We start from the raw sequence: 18,142 nt of genomic DNA on the forward strand, positions 1-18,142 counted from the left end.
CTCTCTCTCTCTCTCTCTCTCTCTCTCTCTCTCTCTCTCTCTCTCTCTTCTTTTTTGCCGAACGTGTGTGCATATAATGTATTAGAAAATACGTATAACAATGGCAGTAAATCAACATTGTCAAAAAGCCGTTGGGGTTTCGAATATGTTGGCGTGCACACATGCATAACCACATCGCATAATTTTCCATTGAAATGTTTTGGGGGTCCATGGCAAACGGCAACCGGCCAATGAACAGGGAGAAAAAGGGAAAGAGATTGAAAGTGTATGGGAGAGAGTATGTGCGCAAGAGAAAAAAAGAGACAATACAGAATTTAAAAAAAAAGTTTAAAATTGTGGATATCAACAATGGTCATTTCAAAGCGTAGATAAATTTACCCAACCGATGCTAAGTGCCGATAGATTTAGACTTTTTCATGGTCTTGTTTATAAAACAAGTTGAGCGGAAGCAGCACTTGTGTTAATGTCGCCAAACGGATAAGTTTATTTTGTTTTTCTTAAAAATGAAATGCAAATTGAATTCAAAGCCAATGCCATCCCCAGTCAATTTTCATATAGGCACATGACACCCATCTTGGCGCTTCTTTTTCTAAGCTCTACTACTAATAACAATAAATAACATTTTAGCAAAAAAATAAAAGGCAAAGGTTTACCATCACAATTTTCAAAGTATGAATAAAATTGTTGGTGTTGAGCCTAAAATAATCAGATTCTCATATTGAGACACAGTGTCTGCACTTTATTTCAGTATTTTAGGGATATTGATAAGTGGCGACCACCTAGTTAATAAATAAAATTGTCATTTGAAGTTTGATTTTAGCTAACTTTTAACGTCACAACAAAAACTCGTTTATCGACGAGCAAACTAGCACGACGAGCATTGAAGCAACAGAAGCATCCATAAAACAAAGCAAAAGTAGCACCATCAACATTAACAATTCATTCTTTGTGTCGTTAAGCGTATGTTGTTCGAATGGGTTCAAGTTGGGTATAGAGTGAGAGAAAGTGAGAGTGAGTATGAGACTGTTGCGTGTTCCGGAATCATGTGTTTGTAAAAGAGTGCATCAACTCATAGCATGCGCTTCATTACACTTTGCAATCCATTAATGTTTCTATTTGGCGCGACTGAGCCAACTTGCCGATGTTTCAAGTGAATCGGAGATGGATTTACGTTCATCAAAATGCCGGAATTTCGTAAATTTACTAAACATCAATTGCTAAAAAAGTACCAAATCGTGCTTTACATGCAAAACGTTTTTGTACTGATTTTCGGTACTCTACGACACGGGAAGACTTGTTCTCATCGTTTGCCTGGACTATAGCCTGAACGACGGAATCGAGCACCAACAACACAAATGTACTGAAAATCCTAATGTGAGCAGAGAGAGAGAGAGAGAGAGAGAGAGAGAGAGAGAGAGAGAGAGAGATGAAGAGCACAGTGGAATCGACACTGCAGCCAGAACGTTCATCTCTGCACGTTGCGATAATATGTCAATGATGCATGGATATGGATATCGCAAGCGATAGAGAAAATACAAACGAACGACGCACAATAAAAGAAAGTTAGTATAAATATTTGTTTTTCATTGAGCTTGTCGCTCTCTCGTTCCGTTTTTACGTTACGCTGGGGGTTTTTCCTCTAAAATAAACATTTCAATTGGATCTGAACAGTCGCTTGACGAGAAAGAGAGAGAGAGAGAGAGAGAGAGAGAGAAAAAAACGAATGAACGAAAAATAAAAAAAAACTTAAAGAAAACCGTCGTACAAAACAGACAAACGAAAATCGATATTGATGAGAGTGTTGCATTTCTTCTCTTTTTCTCCTCTTGTGCCATACCGAGTGCGAATTTGCCGCTACTTTACTTTGTCTTTCTCATGGTCTTAAATATCATTTTGGAAATGCGAACAGTCGTCGTACATAATCGTTGGTAAAATTGGCAAGCATACATTTGCAATCGGCTCAAGTATTCATAAAAACACATAACAATTCATTGTTTTGATTGTGATTCGATGTGAAATGAGATTCTCCTTCTCTTTTGGCACATGAAAACATAAAATGGAAAATAAGCAAATTCAGAACAATTGCATACTCATACCAAACAGAGAGACGTGAACGAGCCAAGGTGTTTACACTAGTTACTCGTTACGAGTTGAATCGTATATGCCACACACACACACACACACATGCCGCCACCGAATGCGATTTAGTCGTTTGCATCCAAACCAATGGAAGCCATACATCGACAGAATACACAATATATAAAAGTCATGATCGTTGACATGTTTTTTTTTCGCTGCAAAATCCTCGGAATTCAACGAATTTCAAATGAAACTAATTAATGTCCGATACCAATTTTACGACACATGACTCTTGATCGTTTTGGCTGAATACAATTTAAACTTGGAAAATCATATGAAATTTTGCTACTAGCATGAATCAACTATAAATCCATTGAAGTCATATTGATTCATTTGAAAAAGCAAATATTCGAATCCATATGCGTGTATTCGTTCATACATGTGTGCATTTTTCTGATTAATATCAAAGGTTTTGGATCACACATCGAAAGCGGCTGGCAAAGTTCATTGGGTTAAATTGACTAGTATCACAATTGTTGCACAAAGTATACCGATTACAGTTCGATGACAATACATGCCTATGATAGCGTTAACAGACAAACGAAAAAAAGAACAAGCAGAGAAGATCAAAACAACGGAGCACATGAACAAGTGATGTTCCATAATGTGTGTAAAAAGCGGCTGAAACACGAAACAAATGAATGCTGTGTGCTTGTGTCAAGGGGCGAATTACTACTGAAAACCGGTTTTCAGTACTTTTCAGTACCTGCGATCGATTTTCAGTAGCGGTTCAGTTTTTTCAGTGCCTAGTAAATATATGACTTTTATTGCAGTTCAGTATTGTCAAAATTTCTTGACACTTGTGTTTAATGTTTGTTTTCTAGCAGGTGTTGTTTTTTGGGAACAACTAATTAAACAACTTTTTTTCTGTCATCAAGAGCTACAACTTTACTGAATACTTCACGACTGAAAAACAACACCTTGTTGGTCAAAAGTCCTTTAATACTAAATTGCTCTTATACGAATATGCTGAAAAGAATCAACGATGTAATTCTTCAGTCTTCATCTTTTAAGGGAGTTCATTCTTGGGATTGACATGTTCAACAAAATTGTAGCTCTTGATAAGTAGAGTAAATTTGATCAAGACATGAAGTAAAAATAATTTACAATTTCTGAGTTCTAACCTCAAATGTCAAATATTTGGTGTCATTTCGATAGCAGCTGTCATACTTTCACGGCTGTATCTCTTGAAGTACTTGGAATATTTGGTCGGTTATTATTGCATTTTGTTGATCCAATTTCAATCTTTCAAATGCCGTCTACTATGATTCAATATCTTTCTTGGTTCAAGAAATATTCGTATGTGTTGAAGATGACAGAAGTGAAATATGATAAAAAAAAGTTTGACCGCCTCCATTTCTGAAACAACGGTTCGGTGGAGCAAGCCATATACAGTATTTCGAATCTTCACGAGCCTGTGCATGAAGCTGTGTCTCTAGTTTTCAATTGTCATGGAAGTTGGTCCATTTATATAAATATTTAACGAACTGTCCTCTCAATTTTGTCCAATGCTAATTTGACATCGGTTTACATTTTTGAGAAAAAATCACGAAATTCAAAAATATTCACTAAAATTTCTCTAGATTCTTTTAGTTCACATTATTTTGCAATAAATAGAACAAATGTTCGATTAATAAAAACTAATAACATTCATGAAATAATCATTGGTAAATTTTTTTCGAGGTTGTCCCCACAATTTTGTCCAAGAGTGTATTTCTGGCAATTTTCGTCGAATGAAAATTTCTATGACATTGATGTGTGTATCATCAACTCTATGAAATGTCAGTGCATCTCTGAAACGACGAAGACTAAAACAAAACAAGAATGGAGTTTTTACACAAATGTTTTTCGGCGTGTTTTTATTTCCAAACTACTGAATGTCGTATAGTTTGGCACTTTTGTAGACAAATCTTTCTCAATTTTTTCCAACATTTTACCTCAATATCAATTTTTAAACTGTATGGCGTTAATGATATAAGTCAAGTGTCATAGTTTGACGTATTCAATGCATAAACTGACACTGAAGTACTGAAAACCGGCTTTCAGTAATTTTCAGTATCAAGAAAAAAATTTCAGTTGTTTTCAGTACTTTCAGTCAATTCAGTAGTGATTGGCCCCTTGGCTTGTGTCGTGTAAAAATGGGCACTTGTCGATTATTTAAAATATCTTTGCTGAACGACGAACATTTAACTCGACTCTGATCTGCGGCGTTTGTGTCAATGCGCGTCAAGCACTGAAAAATGATAGTCTCAAAAAATGTGTGTGAAATCGAAAGCCATGCATGTGTATGTGTGTATGTGACAGAGAGAAAACTTGTCACATTTTTGTAATGTTATGTGTATTCGCGCGCGCTGTACGGCACCGACATTTCTTTCAGAGCTTCTTCTGTGTGGCCGTTGGCGACGCAGAAATTCTATACACACACAAAGGGAGTCAGAGAAAGAGCGTTAGAGTGAAAGAGTGACAGAGCGAATAAGCGAAACAAGTAGGAAAGAAGAATACACAAAAAAGAAAAATTCATACGTATAAACCTAAAATTGCTCTGTGACGAATTGAAAACGATTTCAAATACAAGCGACTGAAATACAATCGGTAAGTATTGCGACGTATTTTATCAGCGAATTTATATTTAGTTTCGTTTAGTTTTACGTCAGCTTAAAGTGTTACACTGCCTGTTTCGGTATATATATATATCGTTGAATTTCAGTTGTACCATTCTATTCGTGAGTATTTGATGTGTATCTTGTATCTTGTTGGTCATATTTATGAGTATTAACTTGTGATTGCTTGTGTTCGTTTGGAAAATTCACATGACGTTTTCAGTGTGAAAGAAGAAAGAAAAAAATAGCGATAGCGAGAAAAAAATTTCATTCCCGAAAATCTATTGCGCACAATTTATTTGGATATACAGAGTTGACGTGTCGTCGAAGCGGCTAACAGAATGCGAGAGATAATTCATTTGCAAGCCGGCCAATGTGGCAATCAAATCGGTTCCAAGGTATGTTTCATAAGGTGTACACGGCACGATACATCAATTGCATTTCATTTTTTTTTTCTTACTACTTATTAGTATTCCTTTCTCGGCTCACCACTCTCTATCTGTGTGTACATGTCTACTTCTTACTTTTTCATTTTCTCCTACGTTCTCGTGAATCCTAACCTAGCCCAATTGTACAGCTTTACACTGACTATTAAATCAAATTACACATTCGTTCGTGTTGTTACGAATGAATTCTCATGAATGTTGAATTTGTGTTAAATATTGCCGTTGCATAGCTAAATAATGTATTTTCAAGACATTATCATTTACATGATGATGAACAAATGTGTCGAGTGTGCGAGACAGAGAGAGATGTGACTGTGTGTTTGTTGTGTCAAACTGCATTTCAAGCTAGAGGAGAGATTGTATTCCATTATGATGCATGAGCAAAAGACCTAAATTGCTGTGTCCCTAATGCATAGATTTGTCATGCCATATAAAGGATTTTATATTTTTACGTATTGATGCACAATGGGTGTGCGCATGAATACACAGTGTTCACACAACACAAATTTTAATAGCATTCGAACTACAATTTTAGTTTTGGGAAGTAATTTCTGTCGAGCATGGGATCGATCCAAGAGGGCATTATCACGGCGATAGCAACTTGCAATTGGAACGAATCAACGTTTACTACACAGAAGCAAATGGCGGCAGATACGTTCCACGAGCTATCCTAATCGACTTAGAACCGGGCACGATGGACTCAGTTCGCATGTCTCCGTATGGTCAACTGTTTCGTCCAGGTTTGGCAAGCATACCCTTTCTTTTTATGGACAAACACATGGTATTTTTATGATTTCCTTTTTTCACTTCTAGACAATTTCATCTTCGGACAATCTGGCGCCGGTACGTTTGGAATTTTCTACTTTAATCGAATGTCTTTGGAAAGTGTTTTTTTTTCGACTGAATATATGTATTTCTTTGTAGGTAATAATTGGGCCAAGGGTCACTATACTGAAGGTGCTGAACTAGTAGATTCGGTATTGGACGTCGTGCGAAAAGAGGCCGAAGATTGTGATTGCCTACAAGGCTTTCAGTTGGCCCATTCGCTAGGCGGTGGAACTGGATCTGGCATGGGCACATTGCTCATATCAAAAATTCGTGAGGAATATCCAGATCGCATTATGTCTTCATTTTCAGTGATACCATCACCAAAGGTAAACTCCAACATTCATTGGAACTACGAAAAAACGTGATTTATTTTTGAAAAAAAAAACAGAAAAAAAATAACTTTGATATGCATTCATCAATTTGCAGGTATCAGACACCGTTGTTGAACCATACAATGCCACCTTGTCGGTTCATCAGCTCGTCGAAAACACCGATCAGACTTTTTGCATTGATAATGAAGCACTTTACGACATTTGCTTCCGTACGCTGAAACTTTCGAGCCCAACATATGGTGACTTGAATCATCTTGTGTCGGTATGTTTGCCTAGTTTCCCGATTCAACCAACCAAGTGTTGTGCATTTTAGGCGCTTCGTATTGACTCTGTGTGATTCTTTATTTGGTTGTAGATAACGATGAGTGGGGTGACAACTTGCCTTCGTTTTCCGGGTCAATTAAATGCTGATTTACGTAAATTGGCTGTAAATATGGTGCCTTTCCCCAGATTGCATTTCTTTATGCCGGGTTTTGCTCCGCTTACTGCCAAAGGATCTCAGCAATACCGTGCACTAACTGTGCATGAACTCACACAACAAATGTTCGATGCAAAAAATATGATGACGGCATGTGATCCAAGACACGGCCGCTATTTAACTGTTGCCCTTATATACCGAGGTAAAACTTTTAGTTTTAACAGTTTTTTTCTTTCTCCTATTGTTATTGTTTATTCTTGCGCTTTCGTTTTCAATTTGAGAGAAAAAAAAATGGATTTTCAAACATTATTTCGTTTCAATAGGTAAAATGTCGATGAGAGAAGTGGATACACAAGTTTTACAAATGCAAAGCAAAAATAGCAGCTACTTCGTTGAGTGGATACCGAATAACGTCAAAGTGGCCGTTTGCGATATACCACCCAGAGGTTTAACAATGTCATCCACATTCATTGGCAATTCAACAGCCATTCAGGAAATATTCAAACGAATCTCCGAACAATTCACCGTTATGTTCCGACGCAAAGCGTTCTTGCATTGGTATGCTAAATTTGATATCAGTTTGTGATATTGCGAATGCGAAATATCCCATACCTGTATAAATATACATCTGTACCGTAAATATAGGTACACTGGTGAGGGTATGGATGAAATGGAGTTCACAGAAGCCGAATCGAATATGAACGACCTGATATCGGAATATCAACAGTATCAAGTATGTACTTGTACTCGCGTACATTTGGATTCTGACGTTTATTCATTTTGCCTCACTGCTAAACCAAAAATAAAATAAAAAATAATGCATATTCCAGGAAGCAACAGCGGACGAAGACGTCGAATTGGATGAAGACGGAGAGCAAAGTTTGAATGAAAACGGTGGTGGAGTCAATGCTGTGTACACAGAAGACCCTTAGGGAATTTTTATTTTGTAAAACAACAACAAATTCATTTACGACAACCATCCGTAGCTATTGAACCAATACTATATTCTTAATATTTATTTATTGAGTTTGTTTCTAGTAAAAAAAAGGAGGAAAATATGCTCTAATATTAGCTCTGAATCATCTGGCCATATTACCGATAACAAAAACAAATTCAAATACGTTCATCGTTACAGAAACAAAGCCATTGAAATAAATGTTTGATAGAATTCCCAAAATAAAGAAGAAAATGAACTTTAGCGCCGATTTGTTTTGTTTCGTTTTGTTGTTTTTCGTTCTGTTCAATAACACCACTGATAAGATTCGCTCTATTAAGCTGCAATGAGATTCGGTTTCATGAATCTGCTGTAATGGTGATGTTTGCGTATGCAATAGATGTGTCATACATTTCATTCGTCTTTACCGAATGCGAACGGTTTATTTTTGTATTTAAGCTCCATCATGCGGCGAACAATGACATTACACATTTATCGTGTTCACTGACAGACTCTGACTCTAGTTTGAAATTGAACCTTGAGTAAATCAGCTGCAAACCTTTTTTTCTGTGTTTATACAATTCACTTTCGGTATACTTCTGCTTGTGTTCCGAGCAATAATAACCAGCTAATTTAGGTATTTTTCGGGAGAATTATTCGCATTAAAAAAATGAATAAAGTGCGATTGAGGCTGCGTTAAAATCGGAAAATGTTAGTAAAAAATTCGGCATAAAAATTGCGGAGATGTGAGAGCTGGCCAAATGTCAATGGAGAGAAAGAAATCCATTCAGTCCATAAACACTGGATGAACGCACAAAAAAAAACTAGGGGGAAGAAAATAGTAACAACAAGCAAGCGACAACAAACAATTTTGTTCGTATTTTTCTGGAATTTAGCATAAAAATTGTTTGAATCTGTGCGTCAAAAGGTGTTTCAACTTAGTTTTTACACTGCAAATACACGAGGAGAGTGAAAATTTTTTATCACCGACATCAAATACAAGAAAGAAACAAAAAACAATATAAGAGGAACAACACAAAAACCTGATTTTCTGAAAACAAAGTAAGCAGCTGAACGTAAGCGAATATACATTTACTTTGTTCTAATAAATTTAAAAAAAAATAAAATAAATAAAGAAGAAGTGTGTGTGTATGTGTTGTGTTTGTGTGTTATTATTCGAAAAAACAAATGCCAGTGAAACAAAGACTTGACGCATGTATATTTTTAAACTCTTTCTTGGCATTCGAATGGACAAATAATAAAATATGAAAGAGTAGAATAGTATAAATCGGCTGCGTTGGAATTGCAAATGGAAATTTGTTTTTTTTTTCTTTTTTTTTGTTTTTTTTAGTCCAAAATCGATTCGAACGGCATATTTTTGTCCGTGCTATTAACAATTCGGTCTGTCTGTTGTGATGAATGTTTTGTATGCGATTCATTACGCAAATCATATGTTTCGATTTCGTCATTCTTTGAATTCGATGCCATTTTTCCTTCGCTCACTGTGTGTTTGTTTGCACGATGTAGCTGTTTTTTTTTCTTCTCTTTCTCTGTCTCTCGTGACAAAATAAAACTCAATGAATTTATGTGCGGTATTCGCACGAGTTTCGCTTTTGTTTGCTCTTTGCCAAAACATTTCTCCCTCAAACAGAATGGTATCGCATTGAAATTAATGCAGCCAAGCAATGGTCGATACTTTAAATCGTGAAAAATGCAAAAGAAATATTTATAACTATGTTGTGAACCAAGCGACCGAACGAAAGGTATTTATCGGCAAATGGCTCACACAAAACTCTTTTCTTCTGTTGAGCTCTGCATGTGTGCAATTTGTATGTGGCAACCAAGGTCATTGCTACACATACGCAAACGCTTAAATCAATAAAACTGATGCTCATTATACAAATCGCACCGCAACGCCAATCGGCAAATGGTTTTCCTCATTCTTTTACGTAAACGAACGAGAAAAAAAAAACAACAACAAATATTGTTGGCAGTCTCGAGAACTGAAAAACTAAAAACAAAAATGTCAACTCTATTTTTTTTCTAGTCGCGATGCCAAAGCGAAGCTAGAATAACCAACATAAATATAAATTGCAACAACACAGTGTGCATATTACGTCATTTGTTTACATCTTGCGGAAGTACGAATTGATTCGTTCGATTCATAAAACCGAGTGCATGTATTTCATAATGATTTTTTGAAACGATTTTATAATTCGAACCAATGAACAGTTGAAAATCGTAGACTTTTTGCTCATTTTTTTCTGTTCTGCTTAACACACAATCGTGTGTTTTGATTAGATGTTGTTGTAGTTTTTATTTCTGATTGATTTCTGTGTTTTTGGTGTGCTTTTGGTTTTTATTTCGCTCACACGATTCGTTTTTGTGTTGGAAGTGAAAGTTACAAAAATAACGTTTGCGGTGCTGGTTTTTTGGGGCCAAACCATACCAACACTTTTATGAAACCATTAGCACTCAATGCTACCTTTCAAATTGATTTTTATCACGATATACCACCAGCCCGATATAATGTGTGCATATATATACATATTGCGAATTGTGGAAACAGAATTTTATGCACGATTTATGTTCGCGTTTCTTATGTACACCTAGGTTTCGTATATAGCAACAATTCGCTATCAGATTGCATAGTTATTCTAGTCAAATATGCACGACCAATGTTTCGTTTTTTGGCAACCAATTGACTTTCTGTCTGTTTATAAACAAAGTTTAAAATAAACTGATTCAGTTTTGTTTTCGATCTCATTTCAGATAGTATCAACCGAGATGGATTTCGTAAGTCTGTTCGATCCGAAAGATTCAATCGAGTCGAACAACAACAAGAAGAATGATGGCTACAACCACAACAAGAAGAGTTTCCGCAAAGCGAAAAAGAAGGATAAGGCTGCCAAGCTGCAGCTGCAACAGGACGACGATGAGAGCAATGCAAATATTGTGTTAGATTTCGAACAAGGCATTCTGCCACCTGAGCCTCAACTGGGCAACATTGAATATAAGCTAAAGTTGATCAATCCAACATCACAGCGCTTTGAACACCTGGTGACACAAATGAAATGGCGACTGAGGGAGGGCAAAGGTGAAGCAGTCTATGAGATTGGTGTTCAGGACTCTGGATTCTTGCACGGTTTGAGTGATGCTGACATGGCAGCTTCATTGGACACACTGAAGAAAATGGCCAATAAATTGGGCGCTTCGACGACGATACTCCGCCGCAAGACCGTTTCATCACAGCGATCCGTGGCAGAGGTGCTGGTTCGAAAGATACCCGACGATCAGCATTCGATAGAGGTTCGTGTTAGTGTGTTGGGCGGAGTGAATGCTGGTAAATCGACTTTGCTCGGTGTTTTGACACAAGGTGAATTGGATAATGGACGGGGATCGGCTCGACTGAATATGTTTCGACATCGTCACGAAATTCAATCGGGCCGCACGTCTTGCATATCACACGAAGCAATCGGATTCGACACTGAAGGCAATGTAATTAATTTGGCACTCGACATGATGACGGCAGAAGAAATAAGTGAAAAATCAAGTAAACTAGTGACATTCATGGATTTGGCTGGCCATCGAAGATACTTGAAGACAACGGTACAAGCACTAACTGGATACTCACCACACTTTTCAATGCTAGTGGTTAGCGCTGAAGGTATAAATAGTATGACTTATGAACATTTGGATCTGATTCAAGCACTGGATATGTCTTATTTCATTGTTGTGACAAAAATCGAAAACACTTCCCCCGACGCCACGCTGACCAAACTGAAATCGATCATTGCGTCGGTTGAGGGTCGGAAGATGCCATTTTTGATACAAACCAATGACGATGTTATCACGGCTGGTGCCAGACAATTTCCCGAACAAATCGTGCCAATTTTCTACGTGTCTAATGTGACTGGTGAAGGTTTGGATTTGTTGACACGTTTCTTATTTTTACTATCGCCGGGCATTAGCAATGCAGAAAAAGATCGCCTGGAACAAGAACCGTACGAATTTTTAGTCGATGAGATTTTCAAAATTCCTGGCGTCGGTTCAGTGGTTGGTGGATTGCTCATCAAAGGCGTTCTAACCGAAGACACACAGATGCGGATTGGACCATTGCAAGATGGCTCTTTCTATCCGGTCACCGTGCAATCAATTCATCGGAATCGAGCCGCATGCCGAATGGTGCGCGCCGGCCAAAGTGGTTCGTTGGCTTTCCTGCAAGATGAAAATTTACCACCGCTTCGATCTGGCATGATATTGCTGCCCACACACAAAAATGCATCCAATGTCGATCTCGTCGAACCCTACGGATCTTGGTTCTTCCAAGTATGCATCATTTTTGAAACGACCCTTTTCGAATTTCTAGAATAAAACGTTTAAAATTGCTTTTCTCCATTGATTTCAGGCTAAAATCTCAGTTCTGTTCCATGCGACAGCAATTTACGAAGGATTTCAAACAACCGTACATATCGGTAGTATTAGACAAACGGCAGTCATCGAAGGTATCATGGGATGCGGCAAAATTGGAACAAATGAGCAGGCTTCCGTATTGTTTCGATTCATGTGCCACCCTGAGTACGTGATATCTGGCCAGCGGATATTATTCAGAGAGGGAAAAAATAAAGGCATCGGCATCGTGACACAGGCATTTCCCATCAATAAGCAACAAGTGGACTAATTTCTCAAAAACGAAAGACGGAATCTAGTCAATTTGATTCGTATTCACTATAGAACAAAAGCAACCGCATGCAAATTGCATGATGTAATATGATCGGTTCCAAGATAAGCAAATGGCTTACGATTGAATATGTTTTTGTATTGTACAGCTGTGCTCAAATCTCACTTACATTAGAAGTGATTGGTTTTTCGTTTCTCTTGACGAGATGGATTTAAGAAAAAAAAATGATGATTTCAAAAATATTTGGACTTATTAAAGTCGTATTGTTGACGTCATACATTTTATTTATGGAAATAACAAATTATATTACTTACATATTTATTTAAAGGAAAGGAAAAAAAACAGTTATCTCAAGTAATACGCTTGTGTATGACTAATAATCAATATACCCTTAGTGTGCATACACACTATTTTGTCTCTCTCTACTTCAACAATTCAAATCTACTGACAACAACAAAAAACTAAAACTAAAAAAAAAACAATATGAAATGAATTTTTCTGTGATTTTGATTAAATGTTTTATTAAAATGTGAACTTTTCCATTCTAAACCAATCGATTATTTTTTTTCATTATCGTTTTGATTATTTACAACAATTAATGATCTATCGTCAACAGGCGCTTTAAATTTAAACAAAACGGGTATGTGCACTAATTTTGGATTTCCATTCGCTTCCAACAGTCGAATCCACGAGAGTAAAGAATCTTTGGTCGATGTTCCTGTGGCGCAAATAGCATAGATCGTACCATCGTCTTGCTGATGAATTGATCGCTTCGGCTTTATTACGGCCACTTCTTTGACTTCCGGTGACAAGAATTTTAAAAAGTCTGGTAATTGCATTCCTTGAACATCTGGAAAAAAAAATTCAAATGATTTTCATATTGAAACGTTCAGAATAAAGCAGAGACTGAAATAAGAAATTTTCAGAAGATCCGAAAACACGATAAATTGTGTTCAGAAGATCCGAAATTCCGATTGCAATCTAAAAAACAGAACGAAACTCTGAATTATAGATGAGTTTCATTGTATTTGAAAGATTCAATTTGTTTAACGAAAAAAAAAAACAAAATGAAATGTTTGATATTCCCCATTGATTCATATACAATTTTATTGCCGATCTTGGCAATTATTTTTTTCAATATGAATGCCGTCTCAGCACATTAGTGCATGCTAGTGCCACGATTTCTTCACAATCGGTGTTTTAGGATATTCAATCATTCAACTTCGATTTCCAACCGAAGTCTTAAAAGTGTGATTTTATTATGTGAACGCAGAACTGTTTCAAATAACGATTAAAATTTTTCAAATTCATTGAAAAGCTGACGAACTACAGAATGCAAGTGTACACAAAAAATTTGAAAAAGTGAACAGTTTTTGCGATAACGAATTTCATATTTCCCATATCTTGACCAAAATTTTAATGTTTGTATGGCGAGCGAAGCGAGCCTAATATTTTCATATGATGTGCAATGAAATTCAATTTTTCCCTAATTTATTGTAATATTTTCTATCAAAGAGTATTTTGTATGCGTGCTTTCGGCATAAATTTTGTTTCATTTGAAATTTCTTAGGATCCGTAATTTAAAACTAGAGCAGCATTTTTCCGTTCAGAAGATCCGAAAACCGGCAGAAGATCCGGTTATTTCAGTCTCTGGAATATAGTACGTATAAGCCTATTATTCCACCGATATATACCCACCATCTGAGTCTTCTTTCGGTGCGAAATTTTCATCTGGCTCGGCTTCTCCGATTAAAGTGAAATATTTTATCGATCGATTTCGAAGTCGAATATCGAATGGCCCTTCTACTTTAAGCGGTGATTCTATTGCGTGATTGTTTAATAGTTTCTTTTGCTCTGGACTTTGTCCGCTCACGATCCACGTTTTATCTAGACTATCCTCAACTTTTTCCGTGTCAAACACTTCGACGGCCGACTCTACATCAATCGTGCACATTTGTCTTACAGCCAATTTGGCGAGTTCGAGTGCGTCGTTTGGAACGGGATCGGGCAGCAGCCATGGCGAAAGATACTTGAATTTCGGCATCCAATATTGTTGACGCCAGAGTTTGTACATCGGATGACTTCGTTCTCCAAAAATATTCTGTATTATATCCCGCATCTCTGCATCAGGCATCACCGCTACAAGAAATGCAAATTCAAGTGGTTATTTAAGTTTCGTTACAAACTAATTTGAGAATATGGAATGTCAACAAACCATTGTACTCCATTTGATCGAGTAAGAACACGGCACAGTCCTGTTGTTTTGGGTAATGCATAAATTCCGCTTGAAACATGTTTCTAGGTATCATCTTGCCTTTGGGCATTACATTCAGGATTTCTTTGTAAATTTCCAGATCTCGTTCAACGCCAAACTCTTCCATATGCTTCAGTGCGGCATAAATGAATTCGACATGGTGACGACGATGTTTGTCACGTTGAATGAACATATGCACCATACTCCGGAACGATTCACGATTTTTGCTGGTCAATTGATCGAATTGGCCGCGAATCATTAGATCTGTATCGGATTGCCGGTCGTTATTGGTTTCGTGCTCTGAGCTTTCCTCCTCGTTCTCGGTGTTGTTTTCATTGTTATTTCTATTGTCATTCCCATTTGCAACAGATGCTGCGTTCTGCTTTTTAAATTGTTTAGCTGCATTGCAATACGATCGAAATTGGAAGCGAACAGACTTTCGACCGATATCGATTACAGCCCTTCTAACGAAAAACATTAGACACACGCGTACGCACCCAATCTCAATTTCCTTACACCAAATAAATGTTTTCTAAATAAAATTGAATATTTTGCAAAAAACTGTTTGCTGATAATTTGGTTATGTTCTCTTTCATTATTTGTTATGGCAAGGTCCAACTAGACATTTCACCGAAACGGTTGGGAATCGGTTCGGTTTCTCTCTCGCAGCAAAAGTCATAATCGGTTTTAAACCGTACCGGCGGCCTCAAACGAACTGCTATAAATTCGAGCAGTTGGTTTGCGCGTTATTTATCTTGTTGTCGTGACAGATTCCAAACTTCGCATTAAGAGAAAAAAAAACCAAACCTCCGTAACAGACCAAGAAACATTTATTTATGACTTTAAAAATTGATCCGTACGAATTAAGTTTATTCATTTGTCGAAAAGTGTAACATTATGGATGAGATTGGTCATAAGCACAAATTAAACAGTGATACAGACGATGAAAACTCATACATAAGGTAATATAGCTCATGGCATAACCAACAATACACTTGTTTTTATATTTGTGTATGAGTGTGCATGTCTATTCATATGCACCCATTTGAAAAGTGGTTTTTGTGTGTTTTTCTTTCATTTGCTGACTCCACTTTTCGCGCGAACGTGTAAATTTTATTTAAAAAAATTCAATTTTTTTTTCCTCAATGTTTTTTCTTTCCTTTTTCCGTCTGCAGCAATAAACGATTTAGAAATTCTCCAACTGACGAAAATTTAGACCCCTCTTCATCTGTTGATAAAAGTGAACCATCTCGTCACCGTTTTGTAAACGTTAGAAGTACAACCAAATCATCACCACTATCGTCGATTTTGCACAGCGAAATGGGCTTTGGTGTATTGGATTCGGACGAATCGAATCAATCATCACTTGTAAGCAGTGCCATTGCATCGTTCGCACCGCCAAGCTCAGCACTGAGTATGATTCCGCCGGACACGTCCGATGATTCGAATATCGATGATTCGGATTTGGCGGAACCGTTCAGCGAAACGGAAAGTAATATTGAAAATATGAGTCAAAATACAATAAGCGATGTTCATTTGTCATCAAATGAAGCCAACTCATTGCCAACACTTCATGGATCGGAGTCGAAAGAGAGCAATTTACCAACTGAAATGAAACATGAATCATTCCAAGTGTATCACGATTTTACGCCAGCCAACTTGATACCATGCACACGGACAAGTTTCAGAGGTATCATCGATTCAGTTGGGAATGCATCGAACGCTGGCCAGTCTACATCATTTGCCGGCGATACATTCGTCAATCCACCCGAAGGCCGAGCTATTCGTGGAAACACAATGAAAAAATTCCAGAAAGAAAATTCGGAATGTGACAGCCCAATGAAGCATAAGGGACGCAGCCCATTGGCTGCAATTGGAAATGCAACACCAATCCAAGTGACCGACTCAGATGAACTGAAAAAATCATCAAATAATGAAGACTGTTTTTTCATGTATCAAAAACGCGATCCACGACTCTATACCGGCGAAGATAATTTTGCCAAGTTATCCGATGAAATTTTACTGTCCATTTTCAAATGGCTTCCAAAAAAGACACTCATCCGTTGCAGTCTGGTAAATCATCGTTTCAATCGCGTTACTCAGGATGAATCGCTTTGGACGCGTTTAGATTTGGCCGGAAAATCCATTCAACCCTATGCTTTGGGCAGAGTTTTAATGCGCGGTACAATGGTTCTGCGGTTGGCACAAACCAAGGTGGGATTTTCTCTTGAAGCAACAAATTGGAATTTTATCATTTGAAAGGAATTTGAAACAGTCTAATCTGCATTTTTCTCACTTTGAGCAGATTTTGGAGCCAATATTCGATCCGTCTCGACTACAAAAAGATTACTTAACAAAGCTGCAGTATTTGGATTTGAGTATGGCAGTTATTTTAACCGATTCATTGGTTCAGCTATTTTCCAAGTGTCGGCAACTTCGCAAACTTAGTCTTGAACATGTGCCAGTTAGCGATGCCGTTTGCAAAGCAATTGCACAAAATCGAAAATTAGAAGTGCTTAATTTAACCATGAGCACCGGCATCACTCCGTATGGGATTAAAAAAATACTGGGCTCATTGAAATGGTATGGTTGTTTACTTGGATTCGAATATTCGTTTCAAGATTTCATCTTATCTTCAATTTGTTTTTTTTTTTTTCATTGGTTTTAAATTCTTTATTTTCAGTTTGCACACCCTGAACATTTCTTGGACATCCTTGGAGACTGAAACCCTTCGTGAATTTTCGAATTATGTTAATGAAAATATGTCCCGACTGAATATCGCTGGTTGCCGAAAAACAATGTCTGATGACAGTAAGATTTATGCTTTCCTGATGAATGGAAGATATATTTTCATATATTTATGATTTCAAAAAACAATTTTTCTTTTTGTTGCAGTTTTGAAAAAGATTGTATCTCGTTGCCCACAACTGCGGGAATTGGATTTATCCGACTGCACCACACTGACCTCACAAGCAATCGATATTGTCGCCAATTTCAAGCATTTAGAGTATTTGTCCCTTTCTCGTTGTTACAATATTAATGTGTCGGCCTATTTGTGAGTATTAGTAATTATTTATTACGAATGATTACTTAACTAATGACTCGTTTTATTTGAATATTTCAGAGAAATTGACAAACTGGAATCGTTACAATTTCTTGATATTTTTGGTGTACTGTCGGAGCAAGCGCTGACTATTTTGAGTAGTAAATTTCCCGATGTAGGCATAAATAAATTTAAGCATTCAGCAGTAGCTAGACCTACAGTTGGCAGTCGACGCACCTCAATTTGGGGCCTTCGAACGCGAGACTAAACACAAAAAAATCCCATACTTCATGCACGATACGAATTCATCGCATTATCGCAGCGAAACAATCAATTTGTAACTCTAATTGAAAAATTTCTATATTTTTTTTCTTTGTGAATTTTGTAATGAATATGAATGAATGAATCAAATAAAACTATACATACCTATATTATATTTGCGTGAATATAAAAGAACTTCTTTGTCT

The 18,142-nt window shown here is 37.0% G+C and overlaps 4 protein-coding genes across 8 annotated transcripts; 3 read left to right on the forward strand and 1 right to left on the reverse strand.

Moving 5' to 3' along the window:
* The first annotated feature begins 4,504 nt into the window (after positions 1–4,504).
* Positions 4,505–7,961, forward strand: LOC129579097 (tubulin beta chain-like). 3 transcript variants are annotated; one of them, XM_055468755.1, is made up of 11 exons: positions 4,546–4,731; positions 4,783–4,862; positions 4,963–5,137; positions 5,721–5,925; positions 5,999–6,028; positions 6,110–6,339; positions 6,440–6,607; positions 6,701–6,965; positions 7,087–7,321; positions 7,409–7,496; positions 7,594–7,961. In XM_055468755.1, the coding sequence occupies exons 3-11, from the start codon at positions 5,081–5,083 to the stop codon at positions 7,693–7,695; spliced, it is 1,380 nt and encodes a 459-aa protein (XP_055324730.1). In that variant the 5' UTR covers positions 4,546–4,731; positions 4,783–4,862; positions 4,963–5,080; the 3' UTR covers positions 7,696–7,961. The 3 variants fall into 3 exon arrangements, with proteins under 3 accessions (XP_055324732.1, XP_055324730.1, XP_055324731.1); XM_055468756.1 differs by having other exon boundaries at positions 5,051–5,137; XM_055468757.1 differs by lacking the exon at positions 4,783–4,862 and having other exon boundaries at positions 4,505–4,731; positions 5,051–5,137.
* Positions 7,962–8,089: 128 nt separating this feature from the next.
* Positions 8,090–12,927, forward strand: LOC129579093 (GTP-binding protein 2). 3 transcript variants are annotated; one of them, XM_055468741.1, is made up of 3 exons: positions 8,090–8,773; positions 10,470–12,026; positions 12,106–12,927. In XM_055468741.1, exons 2-3 carry the CDS (start codon positions 10,485–10,487, stop codon positions 12,376–12,378), a joined length of 1,815 nt encoding a protein of 604 aa, XP_055324716.1. In that variant the 5' UTR covers positions 8,090–8,773; positions 10,470–10,484; the 3' UTR covers positions 12,379–12,927. The 3 variants fall into 3 exon arrangements, with proteins under 3 accessions (XP_055324716.1, XP_055324715.1, XP_055324717.1); XM_055468740.1 differs by having other exon boundaries at positions 8,167–8,759; XM_055468742.1 differs by lacking the exon at positions 8,090–8,773 and adding an exon at positions 9,820–9,838.
* Positions 12,872–15,240, reverse strand: LOC129579098 (evolutionarily conserved signaling intermediate in Toll pathway, mitochondrial). The gene is made up of 3 exons (XM_055468758.1): positions 14,594–15,240; positions 14,077–14,517; positions 12,872–13,228 (listed from the first exon to the last, which is right to left on the reverse strand). Exons 1-3 carry the CDS (start codon positions 15,108–15,110, stop codon positions 12,936–12,938), a joined length of 1,251 nt encoding a protein of 416 aa, XP_055324733.1. The 5' UTR covers positions 15,111–15,240; the 3' UTR covers positions 12,872–12,935.
* Positions 15,241–15,349: 109 nt separating this feature from the next.
* Positions 15,350–18,128, forward strand: LOC129579089 (S-phase kinase-associated protein 2). The gene is made up of 6 exons (XM_055468732.1): positions 15,350–15,594; positions 15,808–16,846; positions 16,938–17,215; positions 17,316–17,443; positions 17,528–17,687; positions 17,757–18,128. The coding sequence occupies exons 1-6, from the start codon at positions 15,530–15,532 to the stop codon at positions 17,941–17,943; spliced, it is 1,857 nt and encodes a 618-aa protein (XP_055324707.1). The 5' UTR covers positions 15,350–15,529; the 3' UTR covers positions 17,944–18,128.
* The last annotated feature ends 14 nt before the right edge of the window (positions 18,129–18,142 follow it).

This window comes from Sitodiplosis mosellana, unplaced genomic scaffold, assembly GCF_009176505.1.
Source record: "Sitodiplosis mosellana isolate CC-2019 unplaced genomic scaffold, AAFC_SMos_1.0 Smas_scaffold_6226, whole genome shotgun sequence".
Classification (NCBI taxonomy): domain Eukaryota; kingdom Metazoa; phylum Arthropoda; class Insecta; order Diptera; family Cecidomyiidae; genus Sitodiplosis; species Sitodiplosis mosellana.

Excerpts from the sequence above, each read along its gene's own strand:
- LOC129579098 (XM_055468758.1), bottom strand. The coding sequence starts at position 15,110 with ATGTTTTTCGTTAGAAGGGCTGTAATCGATATCGGTCGAAAGTCTGTT. Across the intron at positions 14,518-14,593 it reads CGATCAAATGGAGTACAATG|CGGTGATGCCTGATGCAGAG; the intron begins GTTTGTTGACAT and ends CATTTCTTGTAG. Across the intron at positions 13,229-14,076 it reads ACCGAAAGAAGACTCAGATG|ATGTTCAAGGAATGCAATTA; the intron begins GTGGGTATATAT and ends TTTTTTTTCCAG.
- LOC129579093 (XM_055468741.1), top strand. The coding sequence starts at position 10,485 with ATGGATTTCGTAAGTCTGTTCGATCCGAAAGATTCAATCGAGTCGAAC. Across the intron at positions 12,027-12,105 it reads ACGGATCTTGGTTCTTCCAA|GCTAAAATCTCAGTTCTGTT; the intron begins GTATGCATCATT and ends CATTGATTTCAG.
- LOC129579089 (XM_055468732.1), top strand. The coding sequence starts at position 15,530 with ATGGATGAGATTGGTCATAAGCACAAATTAAACAGTGATACAGACGAT. Across the intron at positions 15,595-15,807 it reads GATGAAAACTCATACATAAG|CAATAAACGATTTAGAAATT; the intron begins GTAATATAGCTC and ends TTCCGTCTGCAG. Across the intron at positions 17,216-17,315 it reads ATACTGGGCTCATTGAAATG|TTTGCACACCCTGAACATTT; the intron begins GTATGGTTGTTT and ends CTTTATTTTCAG.
- LOC129579097 (XM_055468757.1), top strand. The coding sequence starts at position 5,081 with ATGCGAGAGATAATTCATTTGCAAGCCGGCCAATGTGGCAATCAAATC. Across the intron at positions 6,608-6,700 it reads ACTTGAATCATCTTGTGTCG|ATAACGATGAGTGGGGTGAC; the intron begins GTATGTTTGCCT and ends ATTTGGTTGTAG. Across the intron at positions 7,497-7,593 it reads CGGAATATCAACAGTATCAA|GAAGCAACAGCGGACGAAGA; the intron begins GTATGTACTTGT and ends TGCATATTCCAG.